Source organism: Micromys minutus, assembly GCF_963924665.1.
Source record: "Micromys minutus genome assembly, chromosome: 24".
Classification (NCBI taxonomy): domain Eukaryota; kingdom Metazoa; phylum Chordata; class Mammalia; order Rodentia; family Muridae; genus Micromys; species Micromys minutus.
In genome coordinates, this window is record NC_137959.1 from 19170283 (window position 1) to 19190413 (window position 20131).

At 51.2% G+C, this 20131-nt stretch overlaps 1 protein-coding gene and 1 long non-coding RNA gene across 8 annotated transcripts in view; one reads left to right on the plus strand and one right to left on the minus strand.

Annotated features, from left to right (window-relative positions):
- The window catches only part of KIFC3 (kinesin family member C3), a 33613-nt gene extending 19136 nt beyond the window's left edge, over positions 1–14477 (minus strand). The window contains exons 1-4 of one of the 7 annotated variants that reach the window (XM_080936999.1): positions 14371–14477; positions 9633–9924; positions 7024–7166; positions 1795–1933 (exon numbers count right to left, since the gene is read on the minus strand). In XM_080936999.1, coding sequence (XP_080793125.1) covers positions 1795–1813 — 19 coding nt within the window. In that variant the 5' untranslated portion in view covers positions 1814–1933; positions 7024–7166; positions 9633–9924; positions 14371–14477. The other 6 variants (XM_080936996.1, XM_080936995.1, XM_080936998.1 and 3 more) reach the window with 6 other exon arrangements.
- An 812-nt stretch (positions 14478–15289) lies between these two features.
- Positions 15290–17612, plus strand: LOC308436172. Its single transcript, XR_013975523.1, has 3 exons — positions 15290–15426; positions 15860–15904; positions 17345–17612. It is a non-coding gene; the product is annotated as an uncharacterized lncRNA (long non-coding RNA).
- Positions 17613–20131: the final 2519 nt, after the last annotated feature.

Here is a 20131-nt window from a genome sequence, read left to right on the forward strand (position 1 = left end):
GAGAACTGCTGGTTAATGATGAACCAGCATTGGTCCAGGGGAACAAGAAAAGGATTTGCCTCCTCCCCTCAGCATCCCAAGCAGGGGCCCTGCAAAGAGTCTGGGCATGCGGAGGACCAGTACTAGCTGGTGAGCCTTCTTCAATGCAGACTTAGCTTCTGGCTTTCTCAGAGATGAGGGGCCTCCCTGTGCCTTATGCCCACCACCAGCAAACCTTGACCACTGTGCTGCAAAGCCCCAGAGCAGTACAGGGGAATGGGAGGCAGCAGCTGTAGCCACTCTCCCATGGGTGGGGCTGGTGTCCTCTCGCCCCCAGAGATCTGGAGCTAGACAACCCATGCTCTGCAAGTGGCCCCAGCTGGGTGGCTCTGCATGTGACACAGCATGAAAGTCACACAGTGCAGGCCCAGCCTCTGTGATCTATTCTAGAGGGAGTAGGGCAGCCCGATGCTTCTAGGCCAGCACACGGGGCTGCCACGGGTGACATGTGATCAGTCCAGCCACAGACTGCATTGGTGCGAGACAAAATGTGCTGGGCTTGGCTGAGAGCTGGTCTTGCCTCTCGAATCACATGGGAGGGACCCTGCAGACTCTTCCTGTGTGAAACAGGGACAATGTACCTAGCCCAAAAGCAGTCCTGATGAAATAGTTGGAATCCCATAGGTCACACAGGTATGAGTGTCGTCCATGACACGGATCCTGTCCTGGGAGGCTCTGACCTCAGCATGGTACCCTGTGTAAAAGGGCCAGGAGTTGAGTGGAACCTGAAGAGCCATGGGTAGTAGAAGAAACACTCTTGAAGAAGCTAAGGAAGGACTGAGAATGGAAAGAAGGGAAGAGAGGTGAGCCCAAGGGTGCTTGAACAGAACAGGCCCCATGCTGAGGAAGCTATCACCTGACAGGTCAGTTTCTAGAGGCATGGACCACCACAGGGCCCAGAGCTCAGGTGCTATGCCAGTGCTCACCTAGCCTTCCTCCTCTGGGCTTGCCCCACCTAGCTGTCCAGATGGTAGCCATTTTGAAAACCTGACTGCCCATTGAAAATCTGACTGCCCATTGAAAACCTGACTGCTTTCCCACACCCTATGCTTGCCCTGAATGGACCAGGGCTCATACAGAATAGACACTGGTTCAGACTCAGAGGAGGGAGTGACCTTGACCCCTTCCAACAACCGCAGCAAGTTCAGACACACAAACTCCGAGAAAACAGCACCTTTCCCCAGTGCTCCTGCCTGGCCTTGCCCCCGAGGCTCCCGGAGATGTTCTCTCCCTAATTGGCTAATACTTACTGCTGAAAACCCAGAAGACAGCAAAGGAACCTGGAGAATCTTCTAAAACCAGTTAGTTCTAGGTGCAACCATAGTCAAAGGACAATGGAACTGCAGGCTTAGTTTACTCAGCCTGAAGTGAGGGAAATAAATCCCTGACCTCTGGATCCTCTAACCAGAACACAGCCAGGCCTCTGCTGAGGGGACTGGTGGCGTCTGGGAGGCTGCTCCTGGGCCCTGCTCTAGGTAGGTACTGGGAAAAGACAAAAAGAAGGGAAACCCAACCCAACCTCCAGTGGCCAAAGTCTCTTATCATTGGGTGGGGCCCTGGTGGCCCCAGGACAAGGGGAAGGACAAGAAAGAGGACAGACACATGGCTGCCCATGGATCTGGAAGAGGCTGGTCAGAGTCTCAAGTTCATGTCAGGTGGCAGTCTGGCTGAGCCACTTCCAGCGGTGGGACAGAGTTCTCTCTCCTGCACTAGCTCAGCCAGAGTGTGTCAGACAGTGGGGCTGACCTCCTTTACCTGTTTTTTCTACATTCATGGTACCACCAGCTTCTGGGGCCTCCCGGTCCCGCTTGGGGGCCGGCGCCTGCCTCTTCGGGAGCTTGTCTTCTTTCGTCCCCTGACTCTTGCTCTTGCACCCCTTGTCTTGCAGGGCCTGCTGCCAAGACACAACCAGAATCCTCTCATGAAGGGAACTGTGCTGAGGAGAGACCCTTGCCCTGGGGTGGTGAGCACTCTGTTCCCAGGGCTCAGCACTGTCTTCACCAAGGAGGTGTGTGTGGATAAAGAGTCCTGCCTGGAATCCAGGAAAGCCAGACTAACATCCTACAGAAAGATGACAGTAATTATTCTTGGGTCCCACTGTAGTCAATCTCCACACCAGTAAAAAAGGTTTTAATACCTATGTTCCCCCAGATCAAGTTTCTGCTATCCCTGTGGGCTCTAGGAGTCAGCAACATGTGAGCAGCCTGCTCATAACAAGCCTCAATGCAGGCGACTATCCTGTCCTGCCTACACACAACAGTCTTAGGGCAACTCCCCTGTGGTGTCATCTGCTGCGACACCTTGGCAGACAGCTTTCCACCTAAGGATGGCACTTCCCAAAAGTAGGAGGCTACAGGAGTCCATCTGACCGCGGGAATGTCCACTCTGCCTCCTGCATGCTGTGTCCCATGGGCTATCCACCAGCAATTTGACCCCATGTTCTGGTCAAGGGACTGAGGCAAAGGTAGCTGGGCTGGAGCAGGTGAGTGGAGAGGTAAGAAGGGGTGAGGAGCCCTCTTCTGTAGCTCATAGCCAAGTAAGGGTCTGGACAGTGAGAGAAGGTGTGAACACATTTAAAGGCAATAATGCACAAGACACAGACGAAGAACGGACTGGGGGAGCTCACAGGCAGCGGGGTCTGTGTGTGTGCTCCGTGCGGGGCGTGTGCACACACAGAGACCCACTGGCACGGAAACAAGAGCAATTTAAACTTGGGGGATGGAAATGAACTTCACAGCCGGAGAGAACAATCTGAGCAGAAAGGACCTTCCAGGTCTTTCTGGACCCATCTGAGGCTCGACCTTTTCACCTTAAAGACACGGTTTTGTTGTGTTTATGTTCACAGAGCATCTGAGAAGATGCTCTTATGTCTCTAGCCAACTGTTAATCTTATTTTATTTACAGGGTCTCACACTGCAGCCCTGGCTGGCCTGGAACCTGCAGCAATCCATCTGCCTCTGCCTTCTCACTGCTGGAATTAAGGGTCTGTGCCAACATCCCAGGGCCAGGAGCTACATTTTTTATTTTTTTTAAATTAAGCTCAGCACAAGGAGGGCAAAGCACAAAGAGACAGCATGTCACCTGCGCACTGTGTGGCTGTGGACAATTCTGCACCCTCTCTGAAGCGGTTTCCCTCCCTTTTCAGTCTATAACCATTACTCACTGCCTTCTAGTGCCAGCAGGCAAACCTAAGGTAACACCAAGCAAGAGATGCTTACAGTGCCAGCACATGGAGGCACCCACAGGTAGCTGTGGTCAGTTTATCATTTCTCTGATCTATACTCTCTAACTTTGAGCATCAAAAGGCCAATCAAAAGAATTGCAAGGGCTGGAGAGATGGCTCAGTGGTTAAGAGCACCAGCTGCTCTTCCAGAGGTCCCGAGTTCAATTCCCAGCAACCACATGGTGGCTCACAACCATCTGTGATGAGATCTGATGCCCTCTTCCAGTGTGTCTGAAGACAGCTACAGTGTACTCATATGCATAAAATAAATAAATCTTAAATTGAAAAAGTAAAAATTGGCCCAGCAGGTGCCTAGTCAGTCACACCCTCAGCCTCTTCCTCCTTCCATCCCTCATTTAGGACATTTCTCCTCAGCTTAATTTTGTCCCCACCCTTCAACCAACTGCTACACAATCTCCAGCAGGCTGGGGGAGGTGGGGGAGGCAGGGATGCCAACAGTTGGAAGTTTCCACTTGCCTTCAGACAGGAGCAAAGGTTACACTATTTCTGGGCCACTGGCTGAAGCACAGGAAGGACAGACGTCCCTGGGGGGCTGGGAATTCCTGCAGTGTCCTGGAGGTAGCACTCAGTCTTTAGTTGCTGGAACAAGGCCAGACTGACTGCCTGAGCCTGTGACCTACAGGTCATGCCCCTGCACTTGGAGCACACTTCAGCACACATCCATAGCTGTAAATGTGGTGGAGCTCTGCAGGGACTGGAAGGACATGAACTTGGAAGCTGGTCACTAACGGCTTCTGGATGGAGCGTCAGTAGAACTGCTGAGCCCAGGTCTCCCTAGCAGCCACAGCCCAGCACCCCATAATCAAAGCTCAAGAACAGGGCCACCACCCAGCTGAGCTGCAGTTCCTGACCACAGCCTCCTGATTTAACTTCCCTCTGGTTTCCTTAACTGTCGTCTCACCAACCCACTCTCCTCAAAGACCTCACAAAGGAAACAAGTCTGGTCGGTTCGGGAGAATCTCACAAGAACCAAGAAACATGATGAAACAAAGGCTGTCCCTTAAACACCACCATCCCCGGGGTCCTGCCCAGAGCAGCAACCCAGGACTACATCCGCTGGAGGAAAGATGGCTCAAAGGTGTGCGTTTCCCCAGCACCCGTCCTGCTCACCACCTGCACTTGGCTTTATACCCGGCTCTGCACGGTGGCTACCTGGAAAGGCAGGATGTGTGTGAGGCAATCAGAAGCTCAGAGAAAAAGTTAGGCATGGTGGCTTGTGCCTAAAACCATAGCACGTGGGACCATGAGTATCTGCCATGAGTTCCACACCAGCCTAGACTACAGAGGGAACCTCTGTCTCAAAAATATAAAGAAAGAAGACTAGGAGGGATTATGAGTCCTGTCTCTTAGGGAAAACTAGACAACACCCCCAGATAACCATGGCACTTCATGCTCCGAAGTTGTGTTCCTGGTACCCTCCTGTTTGTATTCACGCATGTGAGGTCATTGGTGACTCTCTGGAGCTTCTATTGGGCTACCACCCCTACTTCTCTTCTCAGCATCCCTGCACTGGTCTAAGGATGCATTGGCACAAAGCGGCCAATCCATAATTCGCTGTTCAGCAAATGCACATATTAAGATACTAATATGGGAGGGCGGGAGGCTGAAGAGACCACTCAGCAGTTGAGAGCGTTGGCTGCTCTCCCAGGGGACCCAGGTCCAGTTCCCAGAACCCAGATGGTGGCTCGTGACTGTAACATACATACACACCAAAGTAATTATGGTGGCACACGCCTTTAATCCCTACACTTGGGAGAATGAGTTGGTAGATCTCTGAGTTTGAGACCAGACAGGACCAAATAATGAGATCCTAATTAACAAACTAATGTTTGTTGGCTCGATGCATGAGGACACCTGATGCCCTGAGTTCCCATCCCCAGAACCTCCACAGTAGGAAGGCTGACTCTCACAAGCTGTTCTCTAACCTGCACAGATGCAGCGTACTGCCCCCATACCTACACGTACACACAATCAATGTAAGATCAACCTCGTGGCTTGAATTGTCAAGGGAGCGCAGTGATCAGAAATAACACACGGGGCAGACAAGGAGGATTTTACCGCCAGCACCGTAATCACCATTGTCATTATTTGGTGATGATGGGATGAGCCAGCCAAGTGCTTAATGCTACAGCACACATGCAGCCCAGTTACAGTTTATGGGGAAATCTTAAGTAAAATGCTATGCATTGGGGAAGGGAATGAATGGAGTTCTCCAGGAATAACGTGTATGAAGAAATCTCAAAGATGGCCGTGAGGTAAACAGTATTGTGCAGCTGATGGTGGTAAAGTACGTGGATGAAGATGAACCTTTCACAGTGCAGTTGCAGAAGAATCATAAGGGACATCCAGCTTCTAGGGATTGTACTGTGAATTCTTTGAATTCTCTGCACCATTTGGGTTTTTTTGTTTGTTTGTTTGGGTTTGAGACTGAGTTTTTCTGTAGTCCTGGCTGTCCTGGAACTGGCTCAACAGACCAGACTGGCCCCAAACTCAGAGATTCACCTGCTTCTTCTTCCCTTGAGGGCATGAACCACCACGCCCATCACCTTTTCTAACATTTTTTTAATGCCTCTATATCCCATTTCTGTTAACTCAGATCTCAGCCTACTGTGTGAGCAGCAGCAAGTTATTTATAATCTCTCTGAGCTCTGAGCCTCTATGTCCTCGCCTATAAAATTCATACAAAACATTATCTTTCAGTTTAGACGTGAGCTCTAATGCCTGTGTTTCAAAACAGTGTTGAGTAAAAACTACTATCTCTTTGTATTATTTCTACAATCAAATCCACCTCCTACCCAAGTGTACCATAAGCATGCATTTTTGAAAGTCAATGACAGTCGGAAGGAAAGCCATCTCCCTATCCCCCCACCATCTCCTTATCCCCGCACCATCTCCCTACCCCCCAACCATCTCCCTATCCCCGCACCATCTCCCTACCCCCACCATCTCCCTACCCCCCCACCATCTCCCTATCCCCGCACCATCTCCCTACCCCCCCACCATCTCCCTATCCCCGCACTATCTCCCTACCCCCACCATCTCCCTACCCCCCCACCATCTCCCTATCCCCCACCATCTCCCTACCCCCACCATCTCCCTACCCCCCCACCATCTCCCTATCCCCCCACCATCTCCCTACCCTCCCACACCATCTCCCTATCCCCCCACCATCTCCCTACCCCCACACCATCTCCCTATCCCCCCCACACCATCTCCCTATCCCCCCCCCCACCATCTCCCTTTGGACTCTTTGTGACAGTCTCTGTATCTCTGGAAGTCCTGGAACTTGCTCTATAGATCAGGGTGGCCTCAAACTCACAGAGATCTGCCTCTCCCTACCTCCTTAAGAATTAAAAGGCATGTGCCACACCCAGCCTGGCCTTCTTTTGATTCCTCAAACAAGGGTACATAGGCATTGTCCACACAGAAAGGAACAGCTCTCCCAAACCAGCCAATTTTCCAGCTCTGCAAATCTTAGCTCAGGCCTTACTTCCCACCTCAGCCAGGGTGTGGCTGAGACACTCCTATCACCTAAGAGATCTTCCCTGGGATAAGTAGTAATGTAGCCTGCCGCAGTCACTCTGGCTTTCAGCTATGGGCTGCAAAGGGCTAGCCAACCAAACGGGTGCCTGGCAAGTTCCCAGCTCTTCCCCATGGCGAACTCAACTGCTAGAGTTCAGAGGACCAAAACACAGCAGCTATACTCACCCTCATCCTTGCAGCTGATGGCCCACACTTACCTGTACTGTCAGGTAGAGTCTGTGGGGACTCCTAGGGCTAGGCCAGTCCACGCTGAGGGCTCGACACTGTGCAAGAGACGGGCGAGCTGCAGTCCGGGAAGTGGAGTCTTCCTCGCCACTGGGTAGAGTATCTTTTCCACGCCCTGTCTCAGGAAAGACAGACAGATAGATAAGATGACGTATTTGGCTGCTGGCCAAAGACCACTGGCTAAAGCAAGGTGAGCTCAGCTTTTGCACCCTCCAATCTGCTCAGATATGGCCAGCAGGGCCACCTGTGGCCTTAATAGGCTCTCTCCATGCAGGAGCACAGGTAGGGAGGGACAGGGTGGGGCTGCCTGAATCTCAAAAAAGACCCTGAGAGTCTCTCCTGGAGGATACCCAAGACTCTGCCATGGACTCCCCAGTTGCTACAGTGGCTTTGGGGGTCCATACTTATTCATCAGCTCCTCTGCAGAGAACTCTAAGAGGAAGCCAAGTCACTTGAGAGAGCTGTACATCACGGGGACACAGCCTTATTATCCAGGCTGCCTCTAGGTGGCAATTTCTCCCTTGCCTTAATTAAGACCAATCCCACACTGGGTAGCCTGGTACCTGCTATTTCTAGAACAGGAACAGCTAGAAGTGTATCCTCTGGGGCAGGACACCCCCCTCCTCCAACCTGGCCAGGGTGGGAAACATTATCAGCCAGACTGTCAAATTACATAGCCATAGGCTGGAGAGAGGGCTCAGACACAGAGTACCTCCTGCTCTTGCAAAGAACTGGAGTTTTGTTCCCAGCACCCACAATTGTCCCTAAGTCCAGCTCCAAGGGACCTGATACCTCTTAATGCTGCAGATACCTGTACTCATGTGCACTTAACCACACCAATAAATACACATATAAATTAAAACTAAAATAATAAATCATTTGTTTGAAAATAAACCAAATAAATGAATTTTTAAAAAATATTTATTTATTTTATGTATTAGTACACTGTCGCTGTCTTCAGACACACCAGAAGCCAGCATTGGATCTCATTACAGAGAGCCACTATGTGGTTGGTGGGAACTGAACTCAGGACCTTTGGAAGAGCAGTCTTAACCGCTGAGCCCATAAATTGATTTTTAAAGAATCAATTAAATGGAAGCTTTTCCACCAGGCACAGGCTTTTAATCCTAGCACCCAGAAGGCAGGGGAAGGCAGGTATCTGTGAGTTCAAAGCTAGCCTGTTCTACATAGCAAGTTCCAAGCAATCAAAGTAAGCCCTGTGGTTTCTTTGTTTGTTTGTTTTTGTTCTAAAGCTCAGTCATGACCCTGAGATAAACTCACATCCTGAGGGCATAACCCCAAAGTGAGGCTCAAAGAGCACAAGGAATAGAAGTCTCCACACTGCCAAAAACCTGAAGGACCCACAGATATTAGGGCAGTGACCCTAATTAGGACCCACCCATTAGGACAGTGATTGCTGTCATAACCACCGTGCAGGAAGAGGACATGCCCTTGTTGGAAAGGCAGAAAACCAGAGACCTTGAATGGCTAACAGGCCTAGTGCTACACAGGGCTTGTATTCAAACTGATGTGCCAACCAACCCTGGTGGAATATCCCTTTCAAGATGACGGTAACACCAGAGAAGACTTGGGGAGAACTGGGGTACCCTTTTTGACTGAGGCTATCTCTTGGCTGCCAAGCCTATGCTTGCCTGGCACTCACAGGTTTCACTTGATCTTTATCTTAAAATTATAAAGTCACAAGTCTCTAAAGTCACACACACGAACACACAAAAAAGATGAACTTAGTGAGTTTTCTAAGGTTTAAAAAAAAAAAGCCATATTCATCTCTATTTTATTCATACCTGGGGACAACCTTGTAGAGACCATCCCTTTCCCCTTTTAAAACAACCAGCACTGGCTGACCCAGAGAGCTCCTGCTTTGCCTGAAGGTTCCCAGGGTATGAGGTGGTGGCAGCCCCCAGGCAACCGTAGAAGCTGGGGGATCTTCAAAACACTACCCTGCTGCCCACTGGCAGAGTGAAATGTGTTACAGTTAGACAGGGAGAGCGGGGCCATCTCTGAACCTCTGTGTATCCCCTCTGCTGTATACTAAGGGGTTTAGATCCCAATGGCCTCATCACCCAGAGGGCCAGGCTGGTAATGGGGACACTTCTCCCAGTAGGTCAGGAGCAAAAGGTAGCAAACACCTGAAGGCAGTTCTCCAGGATAACCCTTCCCACACAACCAGGGCACCCTGCCTACTTGTCCACATAGAGGTAGGGAAAGGGTCAAGATGGCTCCTCACCCCACGCCCAGCCCCTACCCAGAACAGAGGAGCCGCTGGCTCCTTGACAGTCTGAGCACCTGGGACATGACCCAGAAAGCTGACTGCTGACAGCTCCCTAGGGTACAGCAGTAGCCCAGGCTCCAGGACCCTCAACATAGACCTGCTGGTGTGATTGCTTTGAAAGCAGCCATTGGCTGTCTGACACCTAAAACCAAGGATCTGGCACCCAAACCCTGCTGGAACACTCTGGGCAGCCTGAACTCGCTGCTCCTCGCTCCTGTCCAGGACAGTCTGGCAGAATCAGGTGTCAGTGCTGAGCAGGGCGCTCGGGAGGTCAGCCGCTTCACCTACCTTGTTTACAGCCTTCGGTTGATATCAGAAAGCATCCAAACGAGATCTCAAGAGTCCCAGACCTGGTTCGGCTGGCGGGAGCGGAGCTGATGCCGCGGTGCTATGGACTGTTAAAGTTTAAACCGGCCCCAGCCTTCTCCTCCTCCCAGGCTGGACGCAGGGAAGGAGCGCCCGGTGACGCTGCGCTCTGCTCCACGCCCAGCCGGCTCTGGGCTGCTGGCTACCCTGTAATTACCTGACAGCTCTGACTGAGTTTAGGAACCGCGAGAAGCCTCAGTCTCATCTCTGGGATCTGGAGGAAGGAAGGGAAATGAAGAGGCATTCTAAAAATGCGGACTCACCAGTTCTCAACCTCCCCTGGCCGGTGTGTGGGAAAGGGCGGGCGGCTGGGCTGGCTGGGGCGGGGCGAGCCATCCCGGGCTTGGGCTCCTGGACCCGGCCCACTCTCCACAGGCCCCGCAGTGAAGGCGTGGCTCCCAAGTTCCACGTCCTGCGAGAGGGGACCATGGCCCGGGGCTCAGCAACCTCTTCTGGGTGCCGGGCTGGCTGCAGAGAGAGCAAGGGGAAGGGAGCTTTAAGACGAGTGGGTAGTCCATAAGCTGAATCGTTTGGAAGGGTCCGCCAACAAGGATCACCTGCTACCCAAGACAGCCGCCTTAGGAGTGTAGCAAACCCTAAGGACCCTGGGCCCACAGGAGGGTGTTTGGCTCTGACTATGGCATCTACAAGTGGGCCAGGAGCGAGGTGAGTCTGCCCACCCATTGCGAAGATCTGCCGGGAGGATACACTGGGCAGCAGCCCCACGTGGAGGAAGCTCCAACCAATGGTGAGTTTAATCCTTTTCCTCCATGAGGTCTCATTTTCTAATTAGACTCAGCTGCTTGCTTAAGTCTCAGCCTTCAGGCTGCGTCCCAAGCCAATGGCCCAGCAGCTAATGCTCTTGAGTATTAGCATCTCACTGTGGAGGGGCTCAGAAGGAGCTGGCTTAGGGCCAGGGGCAATCTGGGTTTACATTCGGCAAATCCTCAGGGCCAGTTCATTCACACATTCAAGTAGCTCAGTGTTGAGGGTGTGTCAGGCACCCTGCCAGACATTCATTCAGTTCCTAGTTCATAATCATTTATTGAATGCCTACTATGTGCTGGGAACCTAGCAGAAGTCAGGGGCCTCAAGCCTCCAGTTCTGGTGTTAGGTTAACGTTTATTGAAGCAATGGCTCAAACCTTTAATCCCAGCACTCCCAAGGCAGAGATCTCTTCCCAGTTCAAGGTGTCAGCCCGTCTACACAGCAAGTACCAGGACAGCCAAGGCTAGTGAGGCGGATCTCAAAAATAACAAACGTTCAAAGTATAGACTGGTTACAGGGAAGTCAGAGGTATTTTCCAGGCACCACCTGGTATGGGAAGTGTCCTGGGAATACCGATATGGGAGCACCAGTGCGGGAAGTGTAAGGTCCTGGGAGCACCAATATGGGAGCACCGGTGTGGGAAGTGCAAGGTCCTGGGAGCACCAGTATGGGAGCACTGGTAAGGGAAGTGTAAGTGTCATGGGAGCACCTGTGCAGGAAGTGTAATATGTGGATAGAGTTCAAGCACAAGTTTTTAGATTGGGAGTTGTCTTGGTTTGGTCTGGCTATTTGAAACAGGGTGTTACTATGTAGCCCAGGCTGGCCTTGAATCACCATCTTCCTCACTGCAGACTTCTTTATTTTGTACCTACTGTGTGCAGAGCAGCCTCAAGAATATTTGAGCTGACTAAACTTTTGCCCCAGATTCAGGCTGCGATGCTGGTCACAGAAACAAAGTCAGACTAAAGAGGCATCATGGAGTTTGAAGACTGAATTGGGCACCCAAGGGATGTCCTACAGAGTTACTTGGATTGTGGGCCATTTTGAGGTCCCCAACTCTCCTGACAGACAGCAGAAATGTGAACAGGGTCTATTCCCACCCCCAGCTTCCTGAGGATGAGGGGCTGACAGAGCTGTGCCTACATGCTCCATGATGGCTTAATAAGTGGATGACCCTGAAATGCATGTACACACACACACACACTCACTTATATATACATATACATGCATATATATATGTGAGTACACACACACATGAACCAAAGCCCAGAGGTCAGGCTAGCTACCTAGACTCAGAGCTAAAGTTCATGATTTTGAAAAGTGAAGGTATAACCTGCAAGGCTGAATAAGAGGGGACTATTCTTAGTCAAGATTAGTGGTATTAAGGACAGGGATGGGTTGGGGGTCAGGGGCATGTGGAAGTAGTCACTGAAGGTGGGAGGTCTGAGAGTAGCAGGAGCTGCCCAGCAAAGAAGTGGCTGGAGAGCAAGTAGGAAGGGCAGGACAGTCAGGTGGCCATAGCAGAGTAAAAGAAAGCCCTAGGGGGCCCTTTTAGTATAGGGGTTCACACCTACCTTCTCTAGCACTCAAGAGTTGCAAGTTTCAGACTGGCCTAGGTTGCAAAGCACGTTCAAAGTGGCTCAAGGAATTGGAAACGGCCTAGGAGGCAGCTGTTTCCTCCTTTGAGGGAAGTTCAGCCAGGATGGAGAGATGAACTGACAGAATATGCTATACTGGATAGGGGAGAGGTGACATGTTGGGGTAGATGGCGGGGGGGGGGGGCAGGAACAAGGCATGTAGAGACAGGAAACAAATAGCAAGAACCTGGAGTTGGAGATTGAAGACTTTTGATCGGATCATCTTAGGGCCAAGTACTGAAGACAGTGGGTCATGGCCTCTTCCTTCCTTGACGGAAGACAATGTGGGGTACTCACTGGGAGAGGATAGGAATGTGGGAGGAAGGGGTCAGAAAGATGCTGATCAGCATACGTCGCCCCATACGCCCCCCCATGCCTTCGGGTGGGTGTGAAGTTGAAGAAGCAAGGGGAGCAGATACAAATGTCATTCCCCCCCCCCCCCGGCCTGGCACAGGCAGAAGGCAAGGCCAGGGGGTGAAGGGAGGACCATCCCCTGCAGGTGCTCCTACCCAGCTGAGACCATGGGAGGCAGAGGATCCCAGGAGAGATCAGCACAGTCAAGGAGGGCAGAGGCGAAGACCACATTTCTGTGCTATCAGGAAGGGAAGTTGGGAGAGGCAGCCTGAAGAAAGAGGAAGGGTGTGTGCCAGGTCCCCAAGAGGAAAAAGCAGCTGAATTTAGCAGCTGGAAACCCTGGCGTGAGGTCCGAAGTATCAAGGAATCTCAAACAAGCTCAGGGTTCTAGGCCAAGAGAGAAGTGTGCACTCTCCTTACACTGGGGTCTTGGGACCTCTAGTAACCTGGAAATCGTGGGGTAAAGCTATGGGACTGGTTCAGGCCTTGGCTCTGCCACCTAGGAGAATTAGTTACCTCTCTTTGTCTTATCATTTTCATGCATAAAATGGTGAAAACAGCACTTCTCAGGACTGACATCAGACAATACATACACCTATGAAGTGCTGGCATATGCAAAGAGCCCAAGGTGCTGCTCTCTTGGTACACTGTCCCATTGGTGGGTGAATGCAGAACCTGGCTGGGGAGAGACATGTGCTTCTCTGAGTTTTAGCCAATAATGGTAGATCTGCCTTCCCCCTGTCCCAAACCAGAGGCAGGGCAAAGACGTATGTGTGTGTGTGTGTGTGTGTGTGTACCTCATAGTCACCTATACACCACTGCTGAAGATAGCTTGGTTCTCCAGGGTGAGCATTTGGGGGAGGGGGCATGACTAGACTGGGTTAGGTCATCCCTGGCACACACATGTTCTGGGGCATCCAGATTTCAGATTCTCTGCTCCCTGGTACCCATATAGACAGCAGAACTCACCAACCCAAACCCTGAAGTCCAGCCACCCGAATACATAAAACTGTTCTGGGGCTGCATTCCTGCAAATGACTCTCTGGCCAAGGAGACTGTCCCTTTATGAAGGGCATGGGGACTAAGTCCTACCAGGCTAGGAAGGGCACTCACTCAGTCTGAGGCTAAAGGACACTAAGGAAGGTGAACCTAGGGGTAAGTCCTAATGCCCCTTGAGAAATGCATTGAAGGGTATGTGCGTGTGTTGTGTTGGAAGGGTGACAAATAATACTTAAGAATTTAAATCCAGCTTCCTCTTTAAAATGTTTCAGGACCGGGCCTTTCACTGTGTCAGCCAGAGTTCTGCGGTTACTTGGAGTGGAAAGGCTGAGGGGACAGAGAGCTGAGCTTCAGGGCTCCCCTCCCTGCAGGGATTCCTCAGCCGCAGCTGTCAATGACTAGATTCCTCTCAGCTATGCAAGGGTGTTTCTGAGGCCCACCCTCCTAACCTAGGGGCTGGCGCACCCCACCTCAGGCCTTTGGAGGGGGAGGGTCGAAGGAGAACTACGGGGGCGGGGGGACACAGAGGGAGGGTCCAAACAGCAGCCTTCCTAGAAGCGACCCATGCAGGGGAAGGGGGTGCGCTGGTTGACCCGCAGCTCCCAGGTAGGCTTTGCACAGTCTCCCGGCCAAGGAGATCCTGAGCAGGTCTCGGTGGCGCTACCCCAGTGACCGTGCCACCCTCACGCCCAGGTCCCGGAAAGATCCCTCGGCTGGATGACACAGTGGGACTCCCCCCACCACACCCCCCCACCCCGCGCACAACCGGGTCTCTGGGGCCTGATCGCAGCACCCCGCCGCGGGTCAGGATAGAAGGGTCCGCAGGCAGGGCGGGCGCGGCGCCCACCAGGCGCGCCGGGAGGAGCCCAGCCCAGCCCCAGCTTGCGGGGACCCCGACTCACCGGCCTAGCGGAGACAGGATCCCAGCGCCGCTGCCGCCGCAGCGCCCCGGGGCTCGGCCCGCCGGCGCGAGGCAGCTCCACGCCGCCGCTGCCTTCTCGGCCCGCCCCGTGCCCGCCCCTCCCGCACTTTCCACAGGAAATGATTAACTCAGGCCGCGGTGTGTTCCCATGACAACGGGCTCAGGAGGGGGGCACACGCACTCTCGCGCACGCGCCCACCCCAGGCGCGTGCCTTCCCTCTCATCCTACCCCCAACACTGGCTGGTGCAACACTTGTGCGCTCACCCACTGGTGCACAAGCCCAGGCACACCACCTTCCCTGCGCCTTCAGAGCAGGCTCACACCCGCCACTGCACCACTGCACACCCACACCGAGTGCCTGCACACTCGCCCTCACTGAGCCCCGCAGGAACACAAGGCCTTTCACTCCCACCGGTGAGTTAACGCAGTTACACTTCCCCTCAAACGGTTTGTACTCCGCCCTAAACCCAGGTGCAGAAGTTTCACGCACACCAGCTAGGATCCACACACATCTGGCACACACAGACTCACATCTTGATACATTTTCTCATTTGGCAAATTCCCACATGCTCTTGCACACGAGACCAAGCACACACACACACACACACACACACCACATTGTTCACCTGCTCTGCCACACAGGCATGCACCCTCTCTTTGAGCTAGCCTGCCGTACTGCCTCTCCAGTTGCACCCCTGCTCCCCAACCAATAAATATTTTCTTGAGCAGCAGGCTTGGGGTTTGTTAAAGTAACACATTCCCTTAAGCTCCAGCGAAACAGCTCCGTGTGCCACAGTCCCGGTCTCTTTACAAGCTCCTTCCTGGGGCGCCTAGGAGCCTCAGAAGAGGCCTGGGGGAGAGTAGGCTCAGCCAGCCAAAAGAGACAGCTGACCCAGAGGAGCCACTCTGTTCTTTGTCTCCCAAACAGAGAAGCATTTATTCCAGACACAGAATGCTTACTCCAGGGCGCAGAAGGAGAATGTGCCACAGGAGCCAATCCAGCAGAGGCCGATGGTCCCCAGATAACCTGGAAAGGTAGGGGTCTGTCCCCTTCAGGCTTGCCAGGGATGGCCTAGGAGGGAACTTGGAAGGGCCATGCTGCCTCAGATGGGCTTGTTTCCTGCTTCTGCTGCTGAGATATGTGCCTGAGAGACAAATTCTGGAGCAGAACATAGACAAGGACTTAGGCCCCGCAGGGTGCCTGGTTCCAGGACAGAACAGGACACTAGGCCCACACTGGAAGCAAGAACTCTCTCCTCGATTGGAGGCTCTATTCCTGGGGAAGGGGGTTTGTTCGACATTTAGGTTTTCGTATAAAATCAGAAGCTTGTCTTCCTTAAGGATAGGGACACGGACATTAACTTCAGTTCCCTTCTAACAAAGCCAAAGTCGGGGGTTTTGTTTGTTTGGTTTGGTTTTTGTTTTTTAGCTAATAAAAAACATGTATTATTCTCTTTTCTCCAATCAGAGAAGTGATGGATGTTCCTCATGACCGTAATCCCACCCACTGGGGGTAAGTGTTGCCAACACTTTATTTAGGACAGCCCTTTTCCCTTGTGCACATAACAGACACCATTTATTCCTAGTGAACATAGAGCCTGGCTAACAGCAAGATCCCCCGGTCCACACTGACCAGCCTGGGAGGAGGGCACCTCCTATGTCCACGTGCTCAAGGGGAAAGGCAAACCGAGAATGTGTCAGAGCTGAGACTCTGAGTCCGGTAGGGATGTGCGCATGTGCACTGTACACAGACGGCCACCGTATGAACGTAGGAAGCACCACCAAAGGAAAACTGGAGACTGCGTCAATAGGAGGAAGCACTTTAAAAATTCCAGCAAGGCTCTAGCTCGAACTGCAAAAACTCATCCTTCAGTGATTAAGAATTTAAGAGTTTACACTCTGCTGGCCCTGGTGGCACAGGGCCTGTCATTCAAGCCGCTGGGGAGGCTGAGGGGAGGATTTAAGTTCAAAGTCTACTGGTTAGAGTGTCAACAGGAACTGCATACCAACTCCATTTCTCTGGCGGTTTCAATGGAGCCTGCCAACTCCCTCCTAGCCATGGGAGAAGTGAAAGATTTCCCAGAATCTTGGCCAGAGGCCTTGATGCTTCCTGCCCACTTTAGGGTAGAGATGGAGCTGTCTAGAACCAGATACAAAGGCTGTGGCCAGAGCACAGCAAACCTACACCCTCATTTGCAGAGCAAGGGGGCGGCAGTGACTTCTCTAGGTGCCCAAAGTGCATAAAAACCCCTCACCCCTATCAGAAGTAGCCAAGGGCCCAGGAGTGGCTTCCTTAGAGGGAAGCAGAAAGGAGAACCCAGAAAACCCTGCTGTGATTTTTTTTCCCCCTCTTTCTCCCAGTGGCCAAAGTTCACCACAGATAAGCAGACAAAGTTTTTCAGTCCCCAGAGGTTTATTGGCCTGTCACTTCCAGCCTTGGAGGATGCCCTGGGGCCTCATTCCTTTCCCCACCCCCCACTTCCCTCTTCAAACCTTTATCTCATCCACTTCAGATGACCTTCGAGTTCGGAGTCCAGCAAGCTCACCTTCCCTTTCACTCACAGGGGGCAGCAGGACTCCCCATCCCTGTCAGGGGCTCATATGCCACCCCCACCACCATGGCCATCCCTGTAGCCTGTTCTGGCCACACTGTGAGGACAGTGCCCTTCCCAGACATCACAACCTCACAAGTTTTACCCTGGTGCCTGGAGTCACATATAGGACAATTTATCAAGTATACACGGGCCGGGTAGGATTCAGAAAGCAAAATGCAGGAAACATACCCAAACAGACTTCCTCCCATGCAAATGAAGGGTAATTCCTAGCAGATGGAAGGATCCTTGGACAGCTGTTTTACTGTGGTCAGAAAGAGCCCCTGCATCTGAGGAAACTGTTTATTGCCTCTCCATACTGGAGGAATGTATAATTTATTATTAGGTTTTTGTTTTGACAGAGGAGCAAAGGAACATCTTGCTATGCTGTCCAGACTATCCTCAAACTTCTAGACAGAAGCAATTCCCCTACCTCAGCTTCCCAAGGAGCTATCACTACAGCCTCTGCATCCAGGTAACAGTCCCTTGAAGAGAATGTTCTAGAGTCAATTCTCATATTAAGTGGTTCTATGGCTTGAAACCCACATCTTCCAGCACTCCTGAAGTTGTCCATCATGGAGGAAGGGAGGTAAGAGCAGTCTGTACCCAGTCTGGCAGTATTTAGCCTGAGCCAAACAACAAATCCCTCCAGCCCTTGTCTGCTATAGACTCAGTTTCCATAGGCACAGGGGATTCCTGAAGGGATAAGAACCTTTTACCTGTCTTCCACACCCCCTGCCTGATCCTTTTGTGCCCCACATTCTAAAAGCCATATTAACAGGATAAAACAATTCTCCCATTTTCAGGGGGACAAGATAATCTTGTACAAAGGGACAAGATAATCTTTACCCCATCTAAACATAGCTTTGAAGTTCTCAGACTTCGGGGCTGGTCAGACCTCGGGCTTAAGAGGTGGCTCAGTGGTTAAGAGCACTGACTGCTCTTCTAGATGTCATGAGTTCAATTCCCAGCAACCACATGGTGGCTCACAACCACCTACCAGGAGATCTGATGCCCTCTTCAGGCAGCCATATATATATATATATATTTGCAGCATAGCACTCATACGGTAAATAAATAAAATTAAAAGCAAACAAACAAACAAAATCCAAAGTAATGCATGTTGCATCTTCTCCATAAACCCCACCAGGCTACAACCTCTGCCTTTCTATTTACTGTTTTAATTATGAAACGATTGTAATTAGCCTCAGTTTCAATCTGCCTAGGTCTTACCTGGCCATCTATAGTGATCCTGATAGATTTAAGATCATAATATAAGATCATAAGATCATGTGGATTTTTTTAAAAAAATTAAAATAAAGGAGAAAAAAAAAGAAAAAAATAAAAGGAATTCTCAGACCTCATGGCTTTTCCCCATTGGCCCAGGGGTCTCATTCAGTTGGCACTCCTACCTTCCCAGGAGGGCAGCTAAAGTCTACCTCTGACCTGCTGAGGAATTTGGCAATCAAACAGAGGCTCTCTCACCCTTATCATCCCCTGCAGTCTAAAAAAAAATGAGAGGAATGCAAACACAGGGGTGGTAATGTATTTATGCCAGGTAATAAAAAGATTTAGCAAGAATGGCCCAGAGAAGGTGTGTGTGTGTGTGTGTGTGTGTGTGTGTGTGTGTGTGTGTGTGTGTGTGTGTGTCTGTCCAGCACTCTGGAGATAAGGAGATGAATGAATTTCAGGCTACCCAAGGCTTCGGAGTGAGACCCTGCCTCAAAAACAAACAAACAAACAAGTAAATGAATATAGAAGTGGCCTTTGGGAGATGCACCGTGGACAAGTCCTGCCCCACAACACCTCCCTGACTCACCTTTGAGGCCAAACGCAGAAGCCTGAGTCCTCCCTTCATGTCCTCCTCCCAGTGCCGCTCTGCCCTTGATCTTCCCCATCTGTGGCTCAGTGCTCCCATTTGCCCTTCTCCCTCATTAATCCCTCCCTGTTTGAAGTTTTGGTGTTTGGCTGGGCTTTTTGTGTTTTTAATGGCTCTGGGTATTGAACAAAAAGCTTGTCTGAGGCTAGGCAAGTGCCTACCACTGAGCAGGCCCTGGTAGTGTTTTGAAAAACTTTTGTTTAGAGGTATTTTAACATGGCTTATTAGGTAAAAGCGCTGGGCCACCAACCCTGAGTTCAAACCTTGGCACTCATAGTGGAAGAACTGCCTCCCACAAGCTGACCTCTGACCTCCATAAGTGTGCCGTAACACATGCCCCCCCAACACACAAACAAAATGAAGTTTGAATGTCCGGGCTAGAGAAATGGGTGAGCGGTTAAGTACTTGTTGCTCCTGCAGAAGACCAGAGTTCAGTTCCCAGCGCTCACATGGGCTTCATAGTCGCCTGTAATTCTAGTTCTAGGGATCCGACGCCACCTTCTGGCTTCCGAGGGGCACTGCATGCACGCACAGATAATACATGAAATAAATGAGAAAAAATATAAATAACTGTATTGAGATAGCGACCTGCTACTATGCTGCCCTCTTGCCCAGGCTAGTCCTAAAAACCTGGGTTTGAGAAACTCTTCTGCTACCGGTTCCGAAGTGCGTGGGATTTGCAGGGGTGTGCAAAATAAGTTTTTTTTTTTTAATTGTATAATCACAACAAAAGTCAATAGTGTTTGAAAAGGTCCTCAGTTTCCTGGCAACAGGCTCAGACGATATATCAGTCTATAGGATGACAACAGACAGGCAGTGGCTAGAAGTAGCTTAGGGGCCAGGCGGATACAGATGTGAAGCCTAGCTTAGGGTTCTACTGTGGCTCAGCTTCGTCTTGTGAACATGAGGCTATTGTAACTAACCTCAGATCACTATTGGACAGGACTGGCCGTATCAAGATGCACTTGGGAGACAGATTGGGTGCTATTTTTTTTACTCCAGACTCCCATTTTAAATTGTATTCCATTCAATCCTTTTGTTGTCTTTCACCAGCGTCTTGCTCACAGGCTGCCTAGAGCTGGTAATACTCCCCCCTCAGCTTCCTGGATTCTGGGATGACAAATCCGTGCTACCATGCCTGGCTACTACCCCACTGTTTTATTATTGTTTTGAGACAGGGTTTCTGTGTAAATGGCTGTCCTGCAACTCACTATGTAGAGTAGATGACCTGGAACTCACAGAGACCCGCCTGCCTCTGCCTCCTAAGTGC